This window comes from Megalops cyprinoides, chromosome 16, assembly GCF_013368585.1.
Source record: "Megalops cyprinoides isolate fMegCyp1 chromosome 16, fMegCyp1.pri, whole genome shotgun sequence".
In the NCBI taxonomy this organism is placed as follows: Eukaryota; Metazoa; Chordata; class Actinopteri; order Elopiformes; family Megalopidae; genus Megalops; species Megalops cyprinoides.
The window spans coordinates 31,036,686-31,054,051 of NC_050598.1; the positions used below are offsets into that span (position 1 = coordinate 31,036,686).

Sequence of the window (17,366 nt, forward strand, 5' to 3'; positions counted from 1 at the left end):
CTCATATTCAATCAAGCACCAGGAAAATGCGGTAAGCATTAAAACACCTTTTTTAAACTTTTGCAGCAGTGTGGCATAGTGGTAACGAGCAAGGCGTGTAATCGAAAGGTTGCTGGTTTGATTTCCTGCTGGGGCACTGCTGTTGCACCCTTGGGCAAGGTACTCAGTCCACAACTGCCTCAGTAAACATCCAGCTGTATAAATGGAAAAACTGTAAGTCGCTCTGGATAAGAGTGTCTGCTAAATGACAGTAATGTAATGTAATGTATTCAGGTGCATGGAGTAAAACCAACCCTTCGGGGGACCCATATCTGAACAGGGTATCTGCCTGCTGGCAGCACGGGAGAAGGGGTAGGCAAGGACAACACCCCCTTTAGGCAGGACCAGAGAGCTGGTGGAAGCAGGAACTGGGGGGGGAATGGGGGGGTGAACCCTAAGGTACCATTAAATTTTACCCCGTGACAGTCATTGGATAATTAGCAGCCCAGGTGAGGCACTGGGAATCGTGACAACACACAGACAGGGGTTCCTGACAGAACTTTCACTTCACTCTCATTTAACGAAATTACTTTGAAGTCTGACATGTAATTTAACGCTCTGAAAAAAAAAGGAGTGTGACTCAGGTGGAGGCTGACCTGATAACGTCGTCTCAGTCACGTCCCATCAGCGTTAGCCTAGCCAGACTTTCGCTACATGTTGATGCTGTAACCTAGATTTCCTTAAGTGGGTTTATACATTTTTTACACGCACACAGCTGCACACACACACACACACACACACACAGTCAGCACGGCTGCCCTTATCTCTGATCTCGCCTCTGCTCTCCAGTCAAGGTGAAAGATGGAAAATGGTATTTCTCCATGCACTCGCCCTTTAGCAGGTGAGGACTGATTCTAATCGCACCTCCACTCTCTGATATTCTCTGTGGAGAACCTGCCAGATTCGACACCTTCAGCCTAATATTCCCAGCAGCTTGGGTACACACCTGCGGTCTCAACCAATCACACTGCCCCCCTGCCCCGCCCTCCTCAGGTCCTTCAGGTGTGCCTGCCCCGACCCCTCGCGAGCCCGGCACGGAGAACGACAGGAGGAATAAGGCAAGCCGCAGGACTCACCGAGCACGCCCAGACGGTAGTTCATGGTGACCACGATGACGTTGCCGTAGGCGGCCAGGACGCTGGCGTCGAACATGTTCCCTGTACCCTCCATATAGGAGCCTCCGTGAATGAACAGCATCACCGGCTTCTTCCTGCGGTCACGGATATCTGCACAGACACACACACACACGCACAGACACACACACACGCACATGCACGCACACACACACACGCACACACACACGCACATGCACGCACACACACACACGCACACAGACACACACATGCACGCACACACACACACGCATGCAAGAGAGAAAAGAGAAGAATACAGAATCAGCAAGTCAGTCAGTGTCTTTCAGAAACTCTCTGTCCTCCCTGGTGTGTAACTGTTTTCTCACACTAGCCCTGGGATTTAAGTGTTTTTTACATCTACAGCCTTCTAAACTGTTAAAAAAGTACCAGTGGTACCCAGTACTGTCATTTTTCAGTGTCCAATGGAGGAATGTTGTGAATCTTTTAGTGCCCAGTGCTCTGATCACTTCTCACTCACACTGTTATACTGATCCAGCTGTCTACACTGAAAAACCCTTCCCCCCACCCAGTGAATAAAACAACACTATCTCACGTAGCTGCTTTCCCACCACTCACCACATAATGTTCACACTCTTACATTTATTATCATTGCATTCATCATATTCGTATACAGCTCACACACAGAGCTACACCTGCAAATCATATAGAGTGCTATAAGTGTAACTCAAATCACACAGAGCCTTGGTCCCGGGACTTATTGGACCTCTTATTGAGAGTACTGATTTTCAGATCCAACTGGGCTCAATGAATCAGCTTTGATTGAGCTTTTGACTGAATGCTGAGGTGATTTTGATGTGAACTGACAGGTATCTGTAATGGATTCACAGAGTAGGACATGCAGTCAGAGGTGCATCTGTGCTACAACAAAGATAAAAGTCACGGCATCTTTAATTTTTTAGGTGCTGCTTCAAGAGATATAGGACAGCAGTCTCATTAGTTTACCTACTAATTGTGTCAGACCTTGTATCAAATGAATGAATAGAATAACTAGTTGATTGTAATCCGTAATCATGATGGTAATCGACACCATATTGCTAATCTTAAGGACCCAAAAAGACAAAAATAAGCAGAGAGAAGTTTTTATCTTTTAAGCAGCAAAAACATACCCCCCCCCTCCCTCCCACTATACATTATCCACAAATGACTTGCAGCTGAAAGCTGTTGAAAGATGTCAAATCCAAATCATCAGTCAAGTAGCGGTCAGCCAACAATGAGCCCAGATGGAAGGAAAGACAGCAGACGCGGTGTTCTGCCAGGACCTGGACGGAGAGATCCCGAGCGCGGTCATCTCCTGCTCTCTGAGCCCCGTGCTTCCCACCAGCAGGCAAACCTCCTTCACAGAAGGAGGAGGTCACAAACACATACGTCTCTCTGTCTCTGACTCTCTCTCTTTCTCTCTGTCTGTCTGTCTCTTTCTCTCTCCCTCTCCCTCTGTGTCTCTCCCTCTCTGTCTCCTTCTCTGTCTCTCTCTGTCTATCTGTCTCTCACACCAAACAGGTCCACTCATGTATTTTAGGTCCAGTAAAATGAATGACAGTTTTTTCTGATTGAGTCTGTACATTCAGTTCCTGAGACCAGAGGGAAACATCTAAAGGAAGACTGGTGAGGAAATGTCTCCCCTCTATGTGTGTTTATTTTCCAAAACAGTCACCCTGCTTGTCTCAGCAAAGAAATACATATTTCTTAAGCACTGTAAAGTAATGAAAAAAACCACACACACAAAGCACACAGCTAATATCGAGGCTGCGGGCATCCAACCTGAGGTCTCATTAGTTTTTACTGCGGTGGCTCAGGAGTGCAGACAGGTCATCGTCTGCAGGAGCTCCGTGCACCTGAGCGTTAACGGACAGGTATCTTTTGGGCCTGGGGGGAGTGTGGGGGGTTGCTGAGGGACGCAGGGGGCTGGGTCTGTCCGCTCTCTCCGATGGTGTGTACAGGCTGCTGCCCAGTTAGACGGCGCGTCTGCACTGTGCAGAGGCTGTGGATAATTAATATGAAAGTCTGCCAGAGCGGAAACATAAATAACAGCTCCAGCATCTGTTCACCCTGATGAGCGAGTCAGAGAGGGAGAGAGCAGCTTTCTGCCTCTGCGCCGGCCCCGCGACACAGCACAAACACCACCAATAATCCTGCTACATTCACCGCAAGGCCTCTTCACACGTTACACATGCCAAACACACACCCACACATACACACACACACAAACACACACACTCAGATACACACACACACAGCTAACATCCACACACACACATTCAGACACACACGACTAACATCCACACACACACACTCAGATACACACACACAGACACATGCAGACACATACGACTAACATCCACACACACACTCTCACAAACACACACACACACACACACTTAGACACACACAGACAATTAGAGACACACGCACACACGCTCAGACACACACACACACATGCAGGCGTGCACACACAGACGCACAGGAAGCTGCGATGCTGCGTCACCATGGCAACTGCTTCATTTTTCCCTCCCCTCTCTCTCCTCTCTCCCTTCAACAAAGCCACACCAGCCATTCCATCACACTGACTCACCCTCACTGCCTGTTGCCATGGCAATACATACCACTCACGCATTTTGAGCGACGTCCTCCTTGCCACATCCCCACCTCAACCTCACACCCAAACCCACCTCAACCTCACACCCAAACACACCTCAATCTCACACCCAAACACACCTCAATCTGACACCCAAACCCACCTCAACCTCACACCCAAACACACCTCAATCTGACACCCAAACCCACCTCAACCTCACACCCAAACACACCTCAATCTGACACCCAAACACACCTCAATCTCACACCCAAACACACCTCAACCTCACACCCAAACCCACCTCAATCTGACACCCAAACACACCACAATCTCACACCCAAACACACCTCAGCCTCACACCCAAACACACCTCAACCTCACACCCAAACACACCTCAACCTCACACCCAAACACACGTCAATCTCACACCCAAACACACCTCAACCCCACACCCAAACACACCTCAACCTCACACCCAAACACACCTCAATCTCACACCCAAACACACCCCAATCTGACACCCAAACCCACCTCAATCTCACACCCAAACCCACCTCAATCTCACACCCAAACACACCTCAATTTCACATCTGCAACTCATCCTCACATCCCCACTTCTCACTTGAACCACTTTTTACATCTCGCTTGACCACCACACAGCACACCACACACACACACACACGCGCACACACACACTTTCTTCAAGGTCGCACAGCCTCAACATCTTTTACATCTAAATCTCACACCCTCTGGCATCTGAGTCTAACAGCCTCAGGGTTTCTGTCATCCAAATCTCATAGCCTCACTGTCTCCCATGTTATACACTTACAGCCTCAGCATCTCCCTCCCTCAGACTCTGTTCCCCCTCTCTCACCCTCTTTGATGTCCCCTTTTCCCCTGCACCCACAAAGAACAGCTCCCTCTCATTCCACCTCCCATCCTCCCCCGTTCCTGCATCCCCATCACTGGGAGACAGGACAGGGGATTAAATGCAGGTCAATCCATTCACCTCTGAGGGGCTCCAGTCACAAGGACACAGAAAAGAAAGAGAGAGGGAGAGGGAAAGAGAAAGACAGAGAGAGAGGGAGAGACAGAGGAGAGAGAGAGAGGAGAGAAAGAGAGTGAAGAAGAGATATAGAACAATTATACTTTGCATACTTTTAATTATACATCCAAACATTTAAGAGATTAAATGACAAAGAGAAATTACCTTTTTTTTTTTTCTCAGGGAGAAAAACGATTGCGTTTTGGCAGCACAATATGTATCTGAGTGCCACAGCCTGGGGGACAGTGGGCAGGAGGCATCTGCCCAGAAACTTGAAAAATGTGGAATTTATATTTCCTGTTCTTTTTAAAATTTATTTCTATCCATTGTTTTTTCCTGTTTCAGTAATCAGTTGTTTTTAGGAGATTAAAAGACGTTTTGACATATTTCTGTGGAAATTGCCTTGGCAACGCTGTACATCTGTGTGTCCATGCCAATAAAGCTAGTTTGAATTTAACTGAAATTAACAGAGAGACAGAGAGACAAAGAGAGAGACAGAGAGTGTAGCCGCAAACAGGGATCAAAAACAGGAATGTCTTGAGTGCTTAACGTATCTATTCGTTGTGTTATGAACGTGTGAGTAGTGCGTTTTATATTTATGTTCATATTTGCCGTATCCTTGTCTTTCTTTGGCAGTGTGTCCGAATGAAGCACAGTGAAGTGGAAGTGAAGCGAGGGAGAGGGCGGAGGGAGCAAACGTGAGTCCTGCTCTCAGTGACCCGGAGAAAGCCTCGTCCTCGGCGTTCACAGCCCGCTGCTGCCGCCGATCCTTCTGAGCGGCGCAGACAGCGTGGGTAATTAGCGACAAACTTTTCGCTTTGTCTCCGTGTGCGTTTCACCGACAGGGGGAAACAGGACGGCCTCAGTGAAGCAATCCAGACTGTCTCCCCTAATTAATCACAAATCAATTAGCCACAGAGATGGACCGCTTTCTCCTTTTCATCCGTTTGCTTTCATCCAATTAAAAAACTGTGAAACAACACAACAACAGCAGCCCCCTCCCCATCACCTCTCCCAAACGCTGCCCTCACCCCCCCCCCCCCCCCCCCCCCCCCCCGCCTGACACCGTCTCTCTCACACGCTTACGGTCACGGTCAAGGTGGTTCTCACGGTCACGTTCGCGTGAAACCGGACTGTGCAGCTGCGGTCTCTGGGGACGGAGAGACACGGTCTGACCAGGCAGGAGCGGTGGGGGGGTTGAGGGGGTTGAGATGTAGCTTCAGCCGTAACAGCAAAGCAGGCCAGGAGTGTTCACCTTAAGTGTAAGATACACCTTGAGTATGTGTGGGGGAGTGATGGGGGCTGTAACCTGCCAGCCATGTTGTTTTTTTTTTTTCAGATACTGGATTCAAACTCGACTAATTACGGAATTATCCATAATAATAATCTTCTTTTTGTTTGTGATGAAGTTTTCTCTGCTGTTTTTTTCTTCCTCCCGTGGTGTTAATATTAATATTAATGAGCCGGGGCGAGTACAATGCGGAGGCCCGATCCGGCTGCTCGCGGGGAATAAGGAGGGCTAATGAAACCGCTCTTTAAGGCCGGCGTGGAGGGGCCCGCTGATGAATGGCACCTAATGAAATGCGCGGTGGCGAAGCGCTGAGCGCGTAGCCTGCCAACCGAGCCGCGCCGAGATTAGCGAGTATAGATCGCGGGCTGAGGGCTCGGGACTGTGGCTTGTGGTGGTGGTGGGGGGGTGGGGGGGTGAGGATGGATCCAGAAAAGCATTGGATGATATTTATATTAAAATTCCAGTTTTCCTGGCTGCAGTGAAAGGCGTGTTTTAAGCAGGCTTGTTGTTCCCAAAAAGAGAGAACGCCTATATATCTCTACGCTCTCTCTGTCTGGAGGAAATGTCATAGTGTAACGCCATTGTGGGGTCGTAGCAGCAGAGACGACAAGGAAATTAAGAACTAAGCTCTGGAAAAAGAGAGGAATTATCCCCCCCGAAAAAAAAAAACCAGCAAAAAGCACAGACTGCTCTTTTTAACATGAGACGTGCAGGCCTGCGCTGTCATGGCCTGCATCCAGAGTGCTGGTGTATTTCCATAATTATCATGTGACAATGTAGAGCTCTCTTTTTCTAGGTTATTTCGATACAGAAAAGGGAGAATCGCACAAAAGAGAGAGAGAGAAAACAGAGAGAGGGGGGAGAGAGGGGAAGGAGACGGGGAGAAGCTATCACGCACTCCCCTCTCCCCCAACAAAGACCTCACTATCTTGACTGCTTCATAACATCTCCAAAACAAGAGCGCCATTCTGCGTCTCTTCCTCTCGCTTTCCCTCCTCTTGTTTTTTTTTTTTTTTCGCCTCAGCCTCTTCACTCCCTCTCTCTCATCTCCTCTTGGCCTGCACCCCACACCCCCTTCATCTCCGCACTGCCCTGTTGTGAGGCCTGGTTCTCCACCTCACTCTCAGGATTCAGAGGACAGAATTTCAGACACCATTTGTCTTTATTTTCATTATTTTCCCTGCACTCTTTCTCTCTCTCCCTCCTCCCGCTCTCTCTCCCTCTCTCTCTCTCCCCCCGTCTCTCTGCCCCCCCACCCCCCGCTCTCTCAAAGCTCCAAGCATTCCCCTCTTTCTCTCTTTCATCTTTTCAGTGTCACTCGCTCCTCTCTTCCCCCCTCCCTTCCACATTCCCACATTCCTGTCGTTTTCAAATTCTTCCTTTTCTGTTTTCTCCCCTGTTCAAAAATAGAACACTTGGATTAAGCTCGTTTTAATTTTTTTCAGATGTATTTAAACCGAGGCAATTAAGAGATATTGAGTGGCTTTAAAAATCAAAACAAACAGCATCCTCTCCTCACACACACACACACACACACACACACACACACACACACACACACACATGCACACACAAACTCACATTCACGCACACATACACACACACATGGCCGCACAGACACACACAAACACACACACATGGGTGGAGACAAACACACACACACACTCACAGTTTATCTACTTTTCTACAATCCTCTTTCCTCGCTCTTTCTTCCCCTCCTTAGGATTGTCTTTTTCTTTTCATTTTCTGTGAATCCACCCCTTCTTCCTCCTGCTCCTCCTGTATGTCTGGGTCTTTAGTGATGGAGAGGAAACGGATCAGGTCCTGAGTCCCCTGCTGCTCACTGTATTCCACTGCATTCCCTTCAGAGCTCCTGTAACGCACCCACCCCCACCCCCACCCCCACCCTAACGTCCTAATGTGACCTTGAATACCCAAGAGCTTAATTAAACCCATTGAAGACCTTTGGATCCAGCCCCTGCCTGCGGCCACAGATACGGGCTCTCATTTCATGAGCTCGACTCTTAGAACACGCTTAACCCCCTTCCTCTCGCTCCACAATCCTCTCTAAAAATGGTTTAAATCCTACAAGATCTGTTTGGGTGTGCGTGAGAGGAAGAGAGGGACTGATGGTGGTTCTGATGCTGCTGTCTCATTTGGTTCTGGTACTGCTCTCTTCTCTGGTTCTGACACTGCTCTCTTCTCTGGTTCTGATACTGCTGTCTTCTCTGCTTCTGACACTGCTCTCTTCTCTGGTTCTGATACTGCTGTCTTCTCTGGCTCTGACACTGCTGTCTTCTCTGGTTCTGACACTGCTCTCTTCTCTGGTTCTGATACTGCTGTCTTCTCTGGTTCTGACACTGCTCTCTTCTCTGGTTCTGATACTGCTGTCTTCTCTGGTTCTGACACTGCTCTCTTCTCTGGTTCTGATATTGCTGTCTTCTCTGGTTCTGATATTGCTGTCTTCTCTGGTTCTGATACTGCTGCCTTCTCTGCAACCAATTAACTCCATCTGAAACCTTGTAGAATACATCCATGCCCCTCTGTGTGCTGCTCTGAGTGTGTGTACACGCCACTTTATGTAAATTCCAGCTGCTAAATAGGTCCCTCAGGTTTCCTCTGGTTTCAAGGCCTCCATAAGAATAAAGGTCAGGGTCATCATGTCTCCTCCCTTTTTGTTGGCTTAGATTCATTTGTTTTTGAACTTGATACACTCTGACATCAGACACCAGGATTGGTTCACTGGTGCTGGACTATTCGCCTTGTGCTTAATCCTCGGCTTCCTTTCGTTTTAACAGGAACAGTTTCGATTGCTTTCCTCACGAGGAGCAGATTCATTCACTTTCTTTCATTCCATCCATTCAGAAAAAAAGTCGCCTTCTCTGCCCACACACGTGTGTGAATGTCTGAGGCCCTTTCCGGAGCCTTCCGCCGCACCGCCCACCCAGCGCGCCCCACGGGGACCTCTCTGCTCAGGCGGGTGGGCGCCTGACAGCCCGCCGCGGGCACCGGAGAGGCGGGCGGGGCTTTGCGGGAGGTGGGCGCTGATGGGCGCAGCGGACGGGCACGGCGGACGGGCATGGCGGACGGGCACGGCGGACGGGCACGGCGGACGGGCCGTCCCTCGCTCCTCTGTGCCCCGGCATGTCTCCCCGCGCTGGAACGCGTCGGCTGTCAGCATCGTGGAGCAGGGGAGGATCGCGGATTCGCCCGGTTCTCAGTGATGGGCTGTTTATCTGCAGCTCTGCTACGGCGTGCTGACGTTGCCTGTCCTCCCTGTGTCCCTCAGGGCCCAGGGAGTCAGACAACTCTGACACGAGTAAAAGCATCCCGTGCTTAAACAGGACACAGTGTTTAAGCGGTAATGCCTGACAGTTTAGCTTTGTGTTCAGTGCACCGCATTCCAACCTCAGAAAGCTCAACTGCTAAACAGCAAAACTGCTAAAGCTGTCGATTTAACAGCACTTACTTGTAAAATCTCAGGTAATCAAACTAAGAAAGATATGGTTACCCATTCTTGACTGTTGCTAGATGTTGCATGTGCATGCAACCCTAACCACAACTTTAGATGATAGCTGTCTGTTAAATCTCAGCACTTTTTTCTTTCTTTTTGTGAAACAGCATTCCTTATTTGGTCAATGACTTTTTTGGTCGATTTTCCCGAGCAGAGCACCTGTCATCCATCACCTGCTTTGTTCTGAAGTCTATAAAGAGCCTGTCTGTCAGAGCAAGAGGATCCTGCCCCATTCACTTTATCTGGCTGCTTTCTAGTCTGCAATTACTGTGCTTTGAATTGCTCCGGACCTGCTGCCTGTCAATCCTTTCTGTTTGGAATAATCATATGTTTAATCGCTGATGTTTCATTTTTTTCATTGATGTTTGGATTTTATAAAGTGCTGACACAAGCCACGCTCGTCAACACCTAGCCAGTGATATCTTCTCTTTTTTTAGCTGCGCTCGTCAGACTGAGCCAATGAAATCCATTCCTTTTGCGTTGGGAAACGGGAGAGAAACGTTTGGAGAGCATTATTCAAGGGGAGAATCTCAGGTAGCAGCATCTCAAACAAAATGGAACAAAAGATTTCAGCGAAAAATGTTCCAAGATACATGTGTGGTGTATTTACAAGAAGAGAGCGGAAGCCTGTCACTTGCATAAATTGTGATGAATAGGGCACTTATGTGCTTAAAAATGCATTCATTTTTGTTGTCGCTTGTCATTTTCATTCATTTCTTGCACCCTGTGTGTAGCTATGTACAATGGCTTTGGAAAGCTACAGTTTTGTTAAACATAAACACACACACAAACACATATATTCATTCATACTTTCCATGTTGACATTTTTAACATCTTGGTGCATAGTCATGATGTATTATGCATGACTGTACACTGACAAATTGAGTTGGTCAATTGTTATAAACTGAGTGTTTTAATAATAATAAAAAAAAAAACATTGGCATTATATCAGATTGTGTGTGATTCCCATAACTGCCCTTTTGACTGCCAAAGATGAGTGCGAAGGCCTGGCAGTCCCAGTATTCACACACCTCGTACCACTCTCAGCTGTTTAACACACCTACCACTAACCTCATCAAACTCAACTGCCTAAAATATCAAACACTGTCCCTGTTATACACAGCCGTGCAATGTGGCTCACATCACCCACGGCAAGCTGAAGAGGTGGAGGAGGCAGCGGAGACGGAATGTGTGCTTTGGCACCTACTACAGCACTTAACATAATATGACACATTGTGTAATGACTCCTACTATCGGATTGTGGCACTTGATTTAGCATCAGCTCTGCTCTTAGCCTAACCTTCCTGTACATGTTTTTCTCAGTCGCTCTGAATAAGAGCGTCTGCTGAACAACTGAACTGTAAACGTATGGATCTACACTACGGATCACACTCGTTTGTCTGCGATCTTCTCGTTTTTTTTTTTTTTTTTTTTTAAGGGAGCGTATGATAAACCTTCTCAGACGAGTCGGTCGCGTTCGGGGAGAGACAGGGAGCTGGTCGTCCTCGGCGCACGCTGGGCGGTGTTTAAACCACACTGCTGCGTCCGTAGCGTGAGCCACTGAAGCAGTCGCAGCCGTCTGCAGCCCTCCTTCCAGCGCGGCAGCGGTGGTGTAAATGCCATTCTCTCCACGCTGCCGATATTACGCCGGCTTCATATTAGCTCTTCACTCGCGATTCGGCTCTGCCTTAATTGTGTCTTAAATGTCACCTTCCTAAAGAAAGAACTCAATCAGGAATGCAAGCAGACAGAGGAAGAGGCCCCTGCCTTAAAAACGCAGATTAGAGCTGGCGGTCAGAACTGCACTGAGCATTGCAAACTGCCAGGAACAAGGTCCACGTTTTCTAAATGAAATCCATACTGATGATACTTGTTATTTTTGCAATGGATCAAAGCATATTTCAAGAATCATCCATTCTACTCCTTCTGCCCAAAGGTCTCCCCTTTGACCTTCATCATCAAACTCTTGTGTTTTTGTACTTTTTTAGGCCTGTTCTAACTCACACAAGCATACTTTCCTGTCTGTTTTAAATCACTCAAGCGTATTTTCCTGATATTTCTATTGTGTTCACGTTAAGTATCGAATTCTGAGTAAAAGCAGATTGAGCAAATTGCGGTCTTTAAAATGGCACTGATGAGGGAGACAATCAGACCCACCCACTTTCTCTTACAATAAAGCAGAGAAGAGCCTCTTGCACCCCAATCACCCCTGCACACCTCTGAGTGCGTGATGAAGCAGCCCGATTTCAGGGCTGGATGTGTTTAAATGAGCAGATGAAACCCATTAATAAGAGGAATGAATTAGTACTTGAAAAGAGATGTGGGTAATGCTGCTATCCCCTCAGCCCCCTGCCTACCCCAGAATATGGCCCATAACACCATACACTAGCACTGAAACTAAGGGACCGTGTCTGTGTGTTTGTGCCAGGGAAAAGTGGAAAATATTTCATAAGCTGCACAAAAAAATCGACCCAGCCCCCCCCCCCCCCAGTTCCTTCCCCATTCCAAAAATACCAAATCTAAAAACACCAAAAAAGACTTGTTTTTTTTTTTTTTTTTTTTTGCGAAACACAAGAGAAGCATTTAAAAAAATAAGCACAATATCAACATCCACTTTCTCAAGAAATGAGTCCAAAAAAGTCACAGCAAAGAAAAGGCAAGATTATTCAAAAGGACCAGTCAGTTCAACAAAGCACCGAAGCACCGCAGTAAAAAAGGTATACATACACACATGTGCGTATGTGCGTGTATCTAGCGTGTTCCTGTTTCCCAAACGCGTTTCCCTGCCTGAAGGCACTGACCGAGGGGGTTGACTCTTTCCCTCCACAAAGCTGACATTGGTAAAAAACCCTATATTTCACCCCCTGAAACTGATTCTAGCCCAATACTGAATTTCACAACACTACTGTAACACCAATAAAACCTCCTGCTTTACCTTCACTTTAGTTACGCTGGATGAGGACTATGGGTTGAGGGACATGGAGCAGATCAAGCTCATAGATTTCTTCTTTCTGGACCGTAAAGGGCTTGCAACTACAACCTGGTGCATAACATTACCGTCCAACATCCCTGTAGTGTTTCTGTAATTTTGCAGCAGCGTTATGCTGTTGCGAAAAATTGCTAAAGCAACGTTCTGCCAATCTTGCTCTGTGTGTTACCTTGGAATAATATTCTGCCTTGGTTTCACACATTACAGCCTTTGTCATTTCTAAGCAACGTTTCTACAGCTTTATCGTCCTCCAACAGCTCTTTCACAATGCTGTTTTTTTAAAAAAGGCTTTTTACTCTGCATATACACACACATAGACACATCTCTGTATATATAGAGTTATATTTAATCAGTTTGTTGCTGTATTTGAGCTTTCTCTATCCCCCAAAAAAGAATGAAAAAAACAAGAAAAAAGGAAAAACATGCAACAAAAATACCTTCGTCTCTCGGCCTGTTCATCGAAGATTCATCGTGTTTTTTTGTGAGCGGACCTAGGGTTCAGAAAAAAAGGGAGGAAAAAGAGAGAAGAGAAAATTCAAAAAGATTACTGTGGCAAAAAAATAAAAAATCAAAAAAAGAAAAGAAGAAGGAGCAAAAAAAGACACATCAGCAAGAGGGTATCTTTCTCATTTAAAAAGAGACAAAACTTTCAAAACCAAAAAACAAAACGAAAAACGCATTACAAACACAGATTCTTTACAAGAAAGACAGAAACTCTTTGCAAGACAAGAGAACCTGGTGAGTGAGGACCTGCTGTGTATATTTTTATTTTACCCATGGGAACCTGCTGTCATTCTCCTTTCTCACTGATTATTCCCCAAACTCCAGGTGCTCTGTGGGGCTCGGGCAAAGAGGAGGCAGAGTGTGTGAGTGTACGCTGACTTACTGCGCATGGCTGGAAAAACAGCCCCCCCCTCCACCTGCCCCCCACCCCTAACCCCACCCCCCCACCGCATGAATTTTTGCGGAGGGGAGGGGGATGCTGACAAAGTTGAACTTTGCCCCCCACCCCAGTGATGATGGTGCCACATAAAACATGCACTTCCGTCTTTCAGAGTGTAGTTGTGGGATGTGTGCTTTATCTGGGTCAAATCCCCTCCACCAACCAGCCCTACCGTGACACACAAAGGCACCTGGAATGACAAAAAGCATGTTAATCACTTAAGCATGTGACAATGGCTGCATGTCCCGCATGTGCGCTGTGGTTAAATCCATGCGAGCATCATCGACAGGGTAAACATCCTACAGCAATCCTACCGCACTTTCAACAGTGTGACTTTTGTGTGGGCCACAGTTAGGGGTGTAGATGCAGTGGGGACGGGGGGTGGGGGTAGGCCTCAGTAATCTGATGTTGACTGGGAGAGAGAGAGGGAGAAACGCAATCGTATTCAGAGCCCTTTGATCTCCGGAAGTTTGCTGTTGAGGAACTAATCTCACGAAATGCAAAGCAGCGATCAGAGAAGGAAGTTCTGCTAACTACAGCTGCCATCTGCCGGGATTAGCGGGCGTGAGGATGAGAGTGGCAAACAAGGCCCCGCCCACTCTGTGCTCCGACAATCCAACCTAGCGAGGGCGAACTGTTCACCGGGGGGAGTGTGGCGGAAGGTCAGAGGGGGCCAGGACATGGGGACTGGCAGATGCTGGTAGATATTTAGAGGGGGTGTGGCTGGGATGTGGAGTGGGTGTGGTTAGATTGTGGGAGGGGCCACAGGGTTACAGATCATACTGCTGCTTCCCAGCTGACGTCTCAGCCTTTTAGACGAATAAAGAGACAGGTGTGTGGATATCGCTCCAATTTTTAATTTCAGATACAGGGTGTTAAGTATTGGAAAACATAAAAATGTGACAAAATGTCAATAATAAACATCAACCTGTGATATCAAAAGTAAGGTGTTAAGTATTAGAAAACATATAAGTGTGAAAAAATAACAATATTGAATTCCGATAGACGTGATATTTTGTTTTAAGAGGCGACTGCTGTATGACATATGTAAATGAGTGCAGCGAATGCCCGATTTTGCTGGGTTTTGCAAAGTAAGGATTTCGGGGGTCTGACAGTTACCTGGGAAACAGCCGGCGCTCTCTCCGTAAGCACACGGCGAGTGGTGGGGGGGCCGCTTCCTGTTGCTCACCTTCCTACTCCACTTCAAAACAAGCTCTGCTCCACACCCAACATGCCTGTCTAATCATTCTCTATCTGTGATCACCCACCGAAATGTTTCTTTGTTTTCACTCCCATTAAAGCCTGCATGTTGTGACAGAGCTGTCTGTTTCCAATGGAGCAGGTGACATTTGTCAGCTAGAAAAGAAACACAGCAAAATGGCACTGACTATGTGTCATTTAGGGGCTGAATATAACTGATTTTACCATCAAGGTTCTTTTTTCCCTACACTGATGGGGCAATTCTGATTAAAATTGATTATAACAAATAGCACACCTAAAAAAATCATCTTTCAACATCAAAAATCCACCCCCTGCCTCTGTCTCTCATCCTGTTTCTTCCTCCCTTCTTCCCTGCACTTCGTCCTCGTCTCCGCACTCTCCTTCTTCCTCTCGTCTCTCTCCCCCCTCTGAGAGGGGAGGCAGGTTTGCTAAGTGCAGCTCACTTTGAACCTCGTTACGCAACCTCGTTTATTTCAGCACCGCTTCTTCCCTCTCCCCAGCCAATCACAGCAGGCCGTCTCGCAGCCAGAGTCTGTCAGCAGAGCGTCCACTCACAGGAGAGAGAGAGGGGGAGAAGGAGTGTGTTTGTGTGTGCATGGGTTTCTCTCTGTATGTACGAGTGTGCCTGTGTGAGCGTGGGTGATTTTGTATGTGTGTGTGTGTGTGTGTGTGTGTGTTTGTGTGTGTGTGCACCGTGTAAAAGCATTTGTATTCTGTCGTTTATTGTTTATCAATATGCATGTGTGTATGTATGTGTGTGTGTGTTTGTGTGAGAGAGAGAGAGAGACAGAGTGAGTGATTTTCTGTGGGTGAGTAAATGGTTGAAGTGTGTGTGAGCGTGTGCATGTGTGTGTGCATTTGTGCATGTGCGTGTGTGCACGTGAGTGTGTGTGTGGTATGTGAGAGAGAGACAGAGTAAGTGATTTTCTGTGGGTTAGTGAGTAAATAGTTGAAGTGTGTGTGAGCGTGTGTGCATGTGTGTATGTGTGTGTGTGTGTGTGTGTGTGTGTGTGTGTGAGAGAGAAAGAGAGACAGAGTGAGTGATTTTCTGTGGGTTAGTGAGTAAATGGTTGAAGTGTGTGTGAGCGTGTGTGCATGTGTGTGTGTGTGTGAGAGAAAGTGAGACAGAGTGAGTGATTTTCTGTGGGTTAGTGAATAAATGGTTGAAGTATGTGTGAGCGTGTGTGCATGTGTGTGTGTGTGTGTGTGTGAGAGAGAGAGAGAGAGAGACAGAGTGAGTGATTTTCTGTGGGTTAGTGAATAAATGGTTGAAGTGTATGTGAGCGTGTGTGCATGTGTGTGTGTGTCAGTCTGTTAGTGGGTTCAGGGTTTATTTTTATGACTCAAACGTGCCACCCACTGCCAGGGAGTGATGCTCAGAGGAGCCTCTTCACTCCAGCACTCCCCCAAACCCCCCCTCATCCCAGCGTGAGTCTGCCACCCACTCCAAAGAGCTGGATTTGTCAGCAGAAGGCCGCAACGGCTCACCTTGTGTTGCACTGATGTTGCATTGATGTTGTATTGACGTTGTGCCATGTGTACTTTATGTACATATATATATACAATAGTGCCTCCAGGGGCATTGCCACAAAACCCCTCCTTTAATATGTGTGGGGGGAAATATGGCCAATCTGGTGATCACCTCATCATCAGGATGCATTTAAAAGTTTCAACCCTGCGAGAGAAACGCTGCATCCCACTGCTGACACCAATGTCGCTCTGACCAGCAAGACGTGCCGAGGTTTAAACCTCAGAGCTTAGAGCCCGTTTGCGCTCTGACTCCATATTTCTAGTTATTCTGCCGTGCTATCGATCTGCTTTTGAGGTGTGCTGTTTTGGGGGGGGGGGGGGGGGGGGTGAGAGGGAGAGGGAGAGATACAGACATTGGTGTTTGAACAGAGAGGTGTGAGATGTGGAAGCAGGCTCGTCTTTGAATGGAGACGTAGGAAAGAAAAGGGTTGACATGACATTTACAGAATTGTGCCCATCACAAGGCATGAAGGTTAAAGCGATTTTTAGAAGCGGTGAGAATCAGGATGACTGAGTTAGGTAGATATAATGTGTGTCACTCTGAATGCGTGTAAGGAGCGTAATTCTTGGCCTGTTGGGCTCCTCTTCTGCTGACAGACGCAGCGCTAATCTCGCAGGTTCAGTGTGTAATCTACCCCGTTCTGGGGGACAATATTTCCTCCCAGTCTTTCAGAAACGGTGCCTTAATCCTATTAAAGCACACAAAACGTGTCTTTTTAATCGGCCAGATTATGCCTTAAATCTGCGTTTTCCTGCTGGCGTGGCGTGTGTTTCCGTGCGACGCTCACGGGTTTGTGTCCGTGGCGGCACGGCAACTTCCTTCTCCGAGAACCGAGCACGGACACGGCTCAGGTGGTGTCTGGCGACTTCGTCGTCCTTTCACTCGCCGAAAACGATCCAACTCCTGTGTGTTCTTCTCTTTCTGACGCTCATTTGAAGATGAAGTCAGGATAACACCACCATTACCTCCTCTCCTCTCCACCTCCCTTTCCCTCCCCTTTTTTTCCTGAACTCTCATCCTTCCCTTCCCTTCACCTCTCCCCTTGCCTCTTCGGCTCCTCCTCTCCT

At 47.5% G+C, this 17,366-nt stretch overlaps 1 protein-coding gene across 1 annotated transcript in view; it reads right to left on the reverse strand.

Annotated features, from left to right (window-relative positions):
- nlgn2a (neuroligin 2a) overlaps window positions 1-17,366 on the reverse strand; it is a 104,121-nt gene that overhangs the window by 42,865 nt on the left and 43,890 nt on the right. Inside the window, exons 3-4 of the mRNA XM_036547928.1 lie at window positions 13,042-13,095; window positions 1,116-1,265 (exon numbers count right to left, since the gene is read on the reverse strand). Coding sequence (XP_036403821.1) covers window positions 1,116-1,265; window positions 13,042-13,095 — 204 coding nt within the window. The remainder of the gene's footprint in view (window positions 1-1,115; window positions 1,266-13,041; window positions 13,096-17,366) is intronic.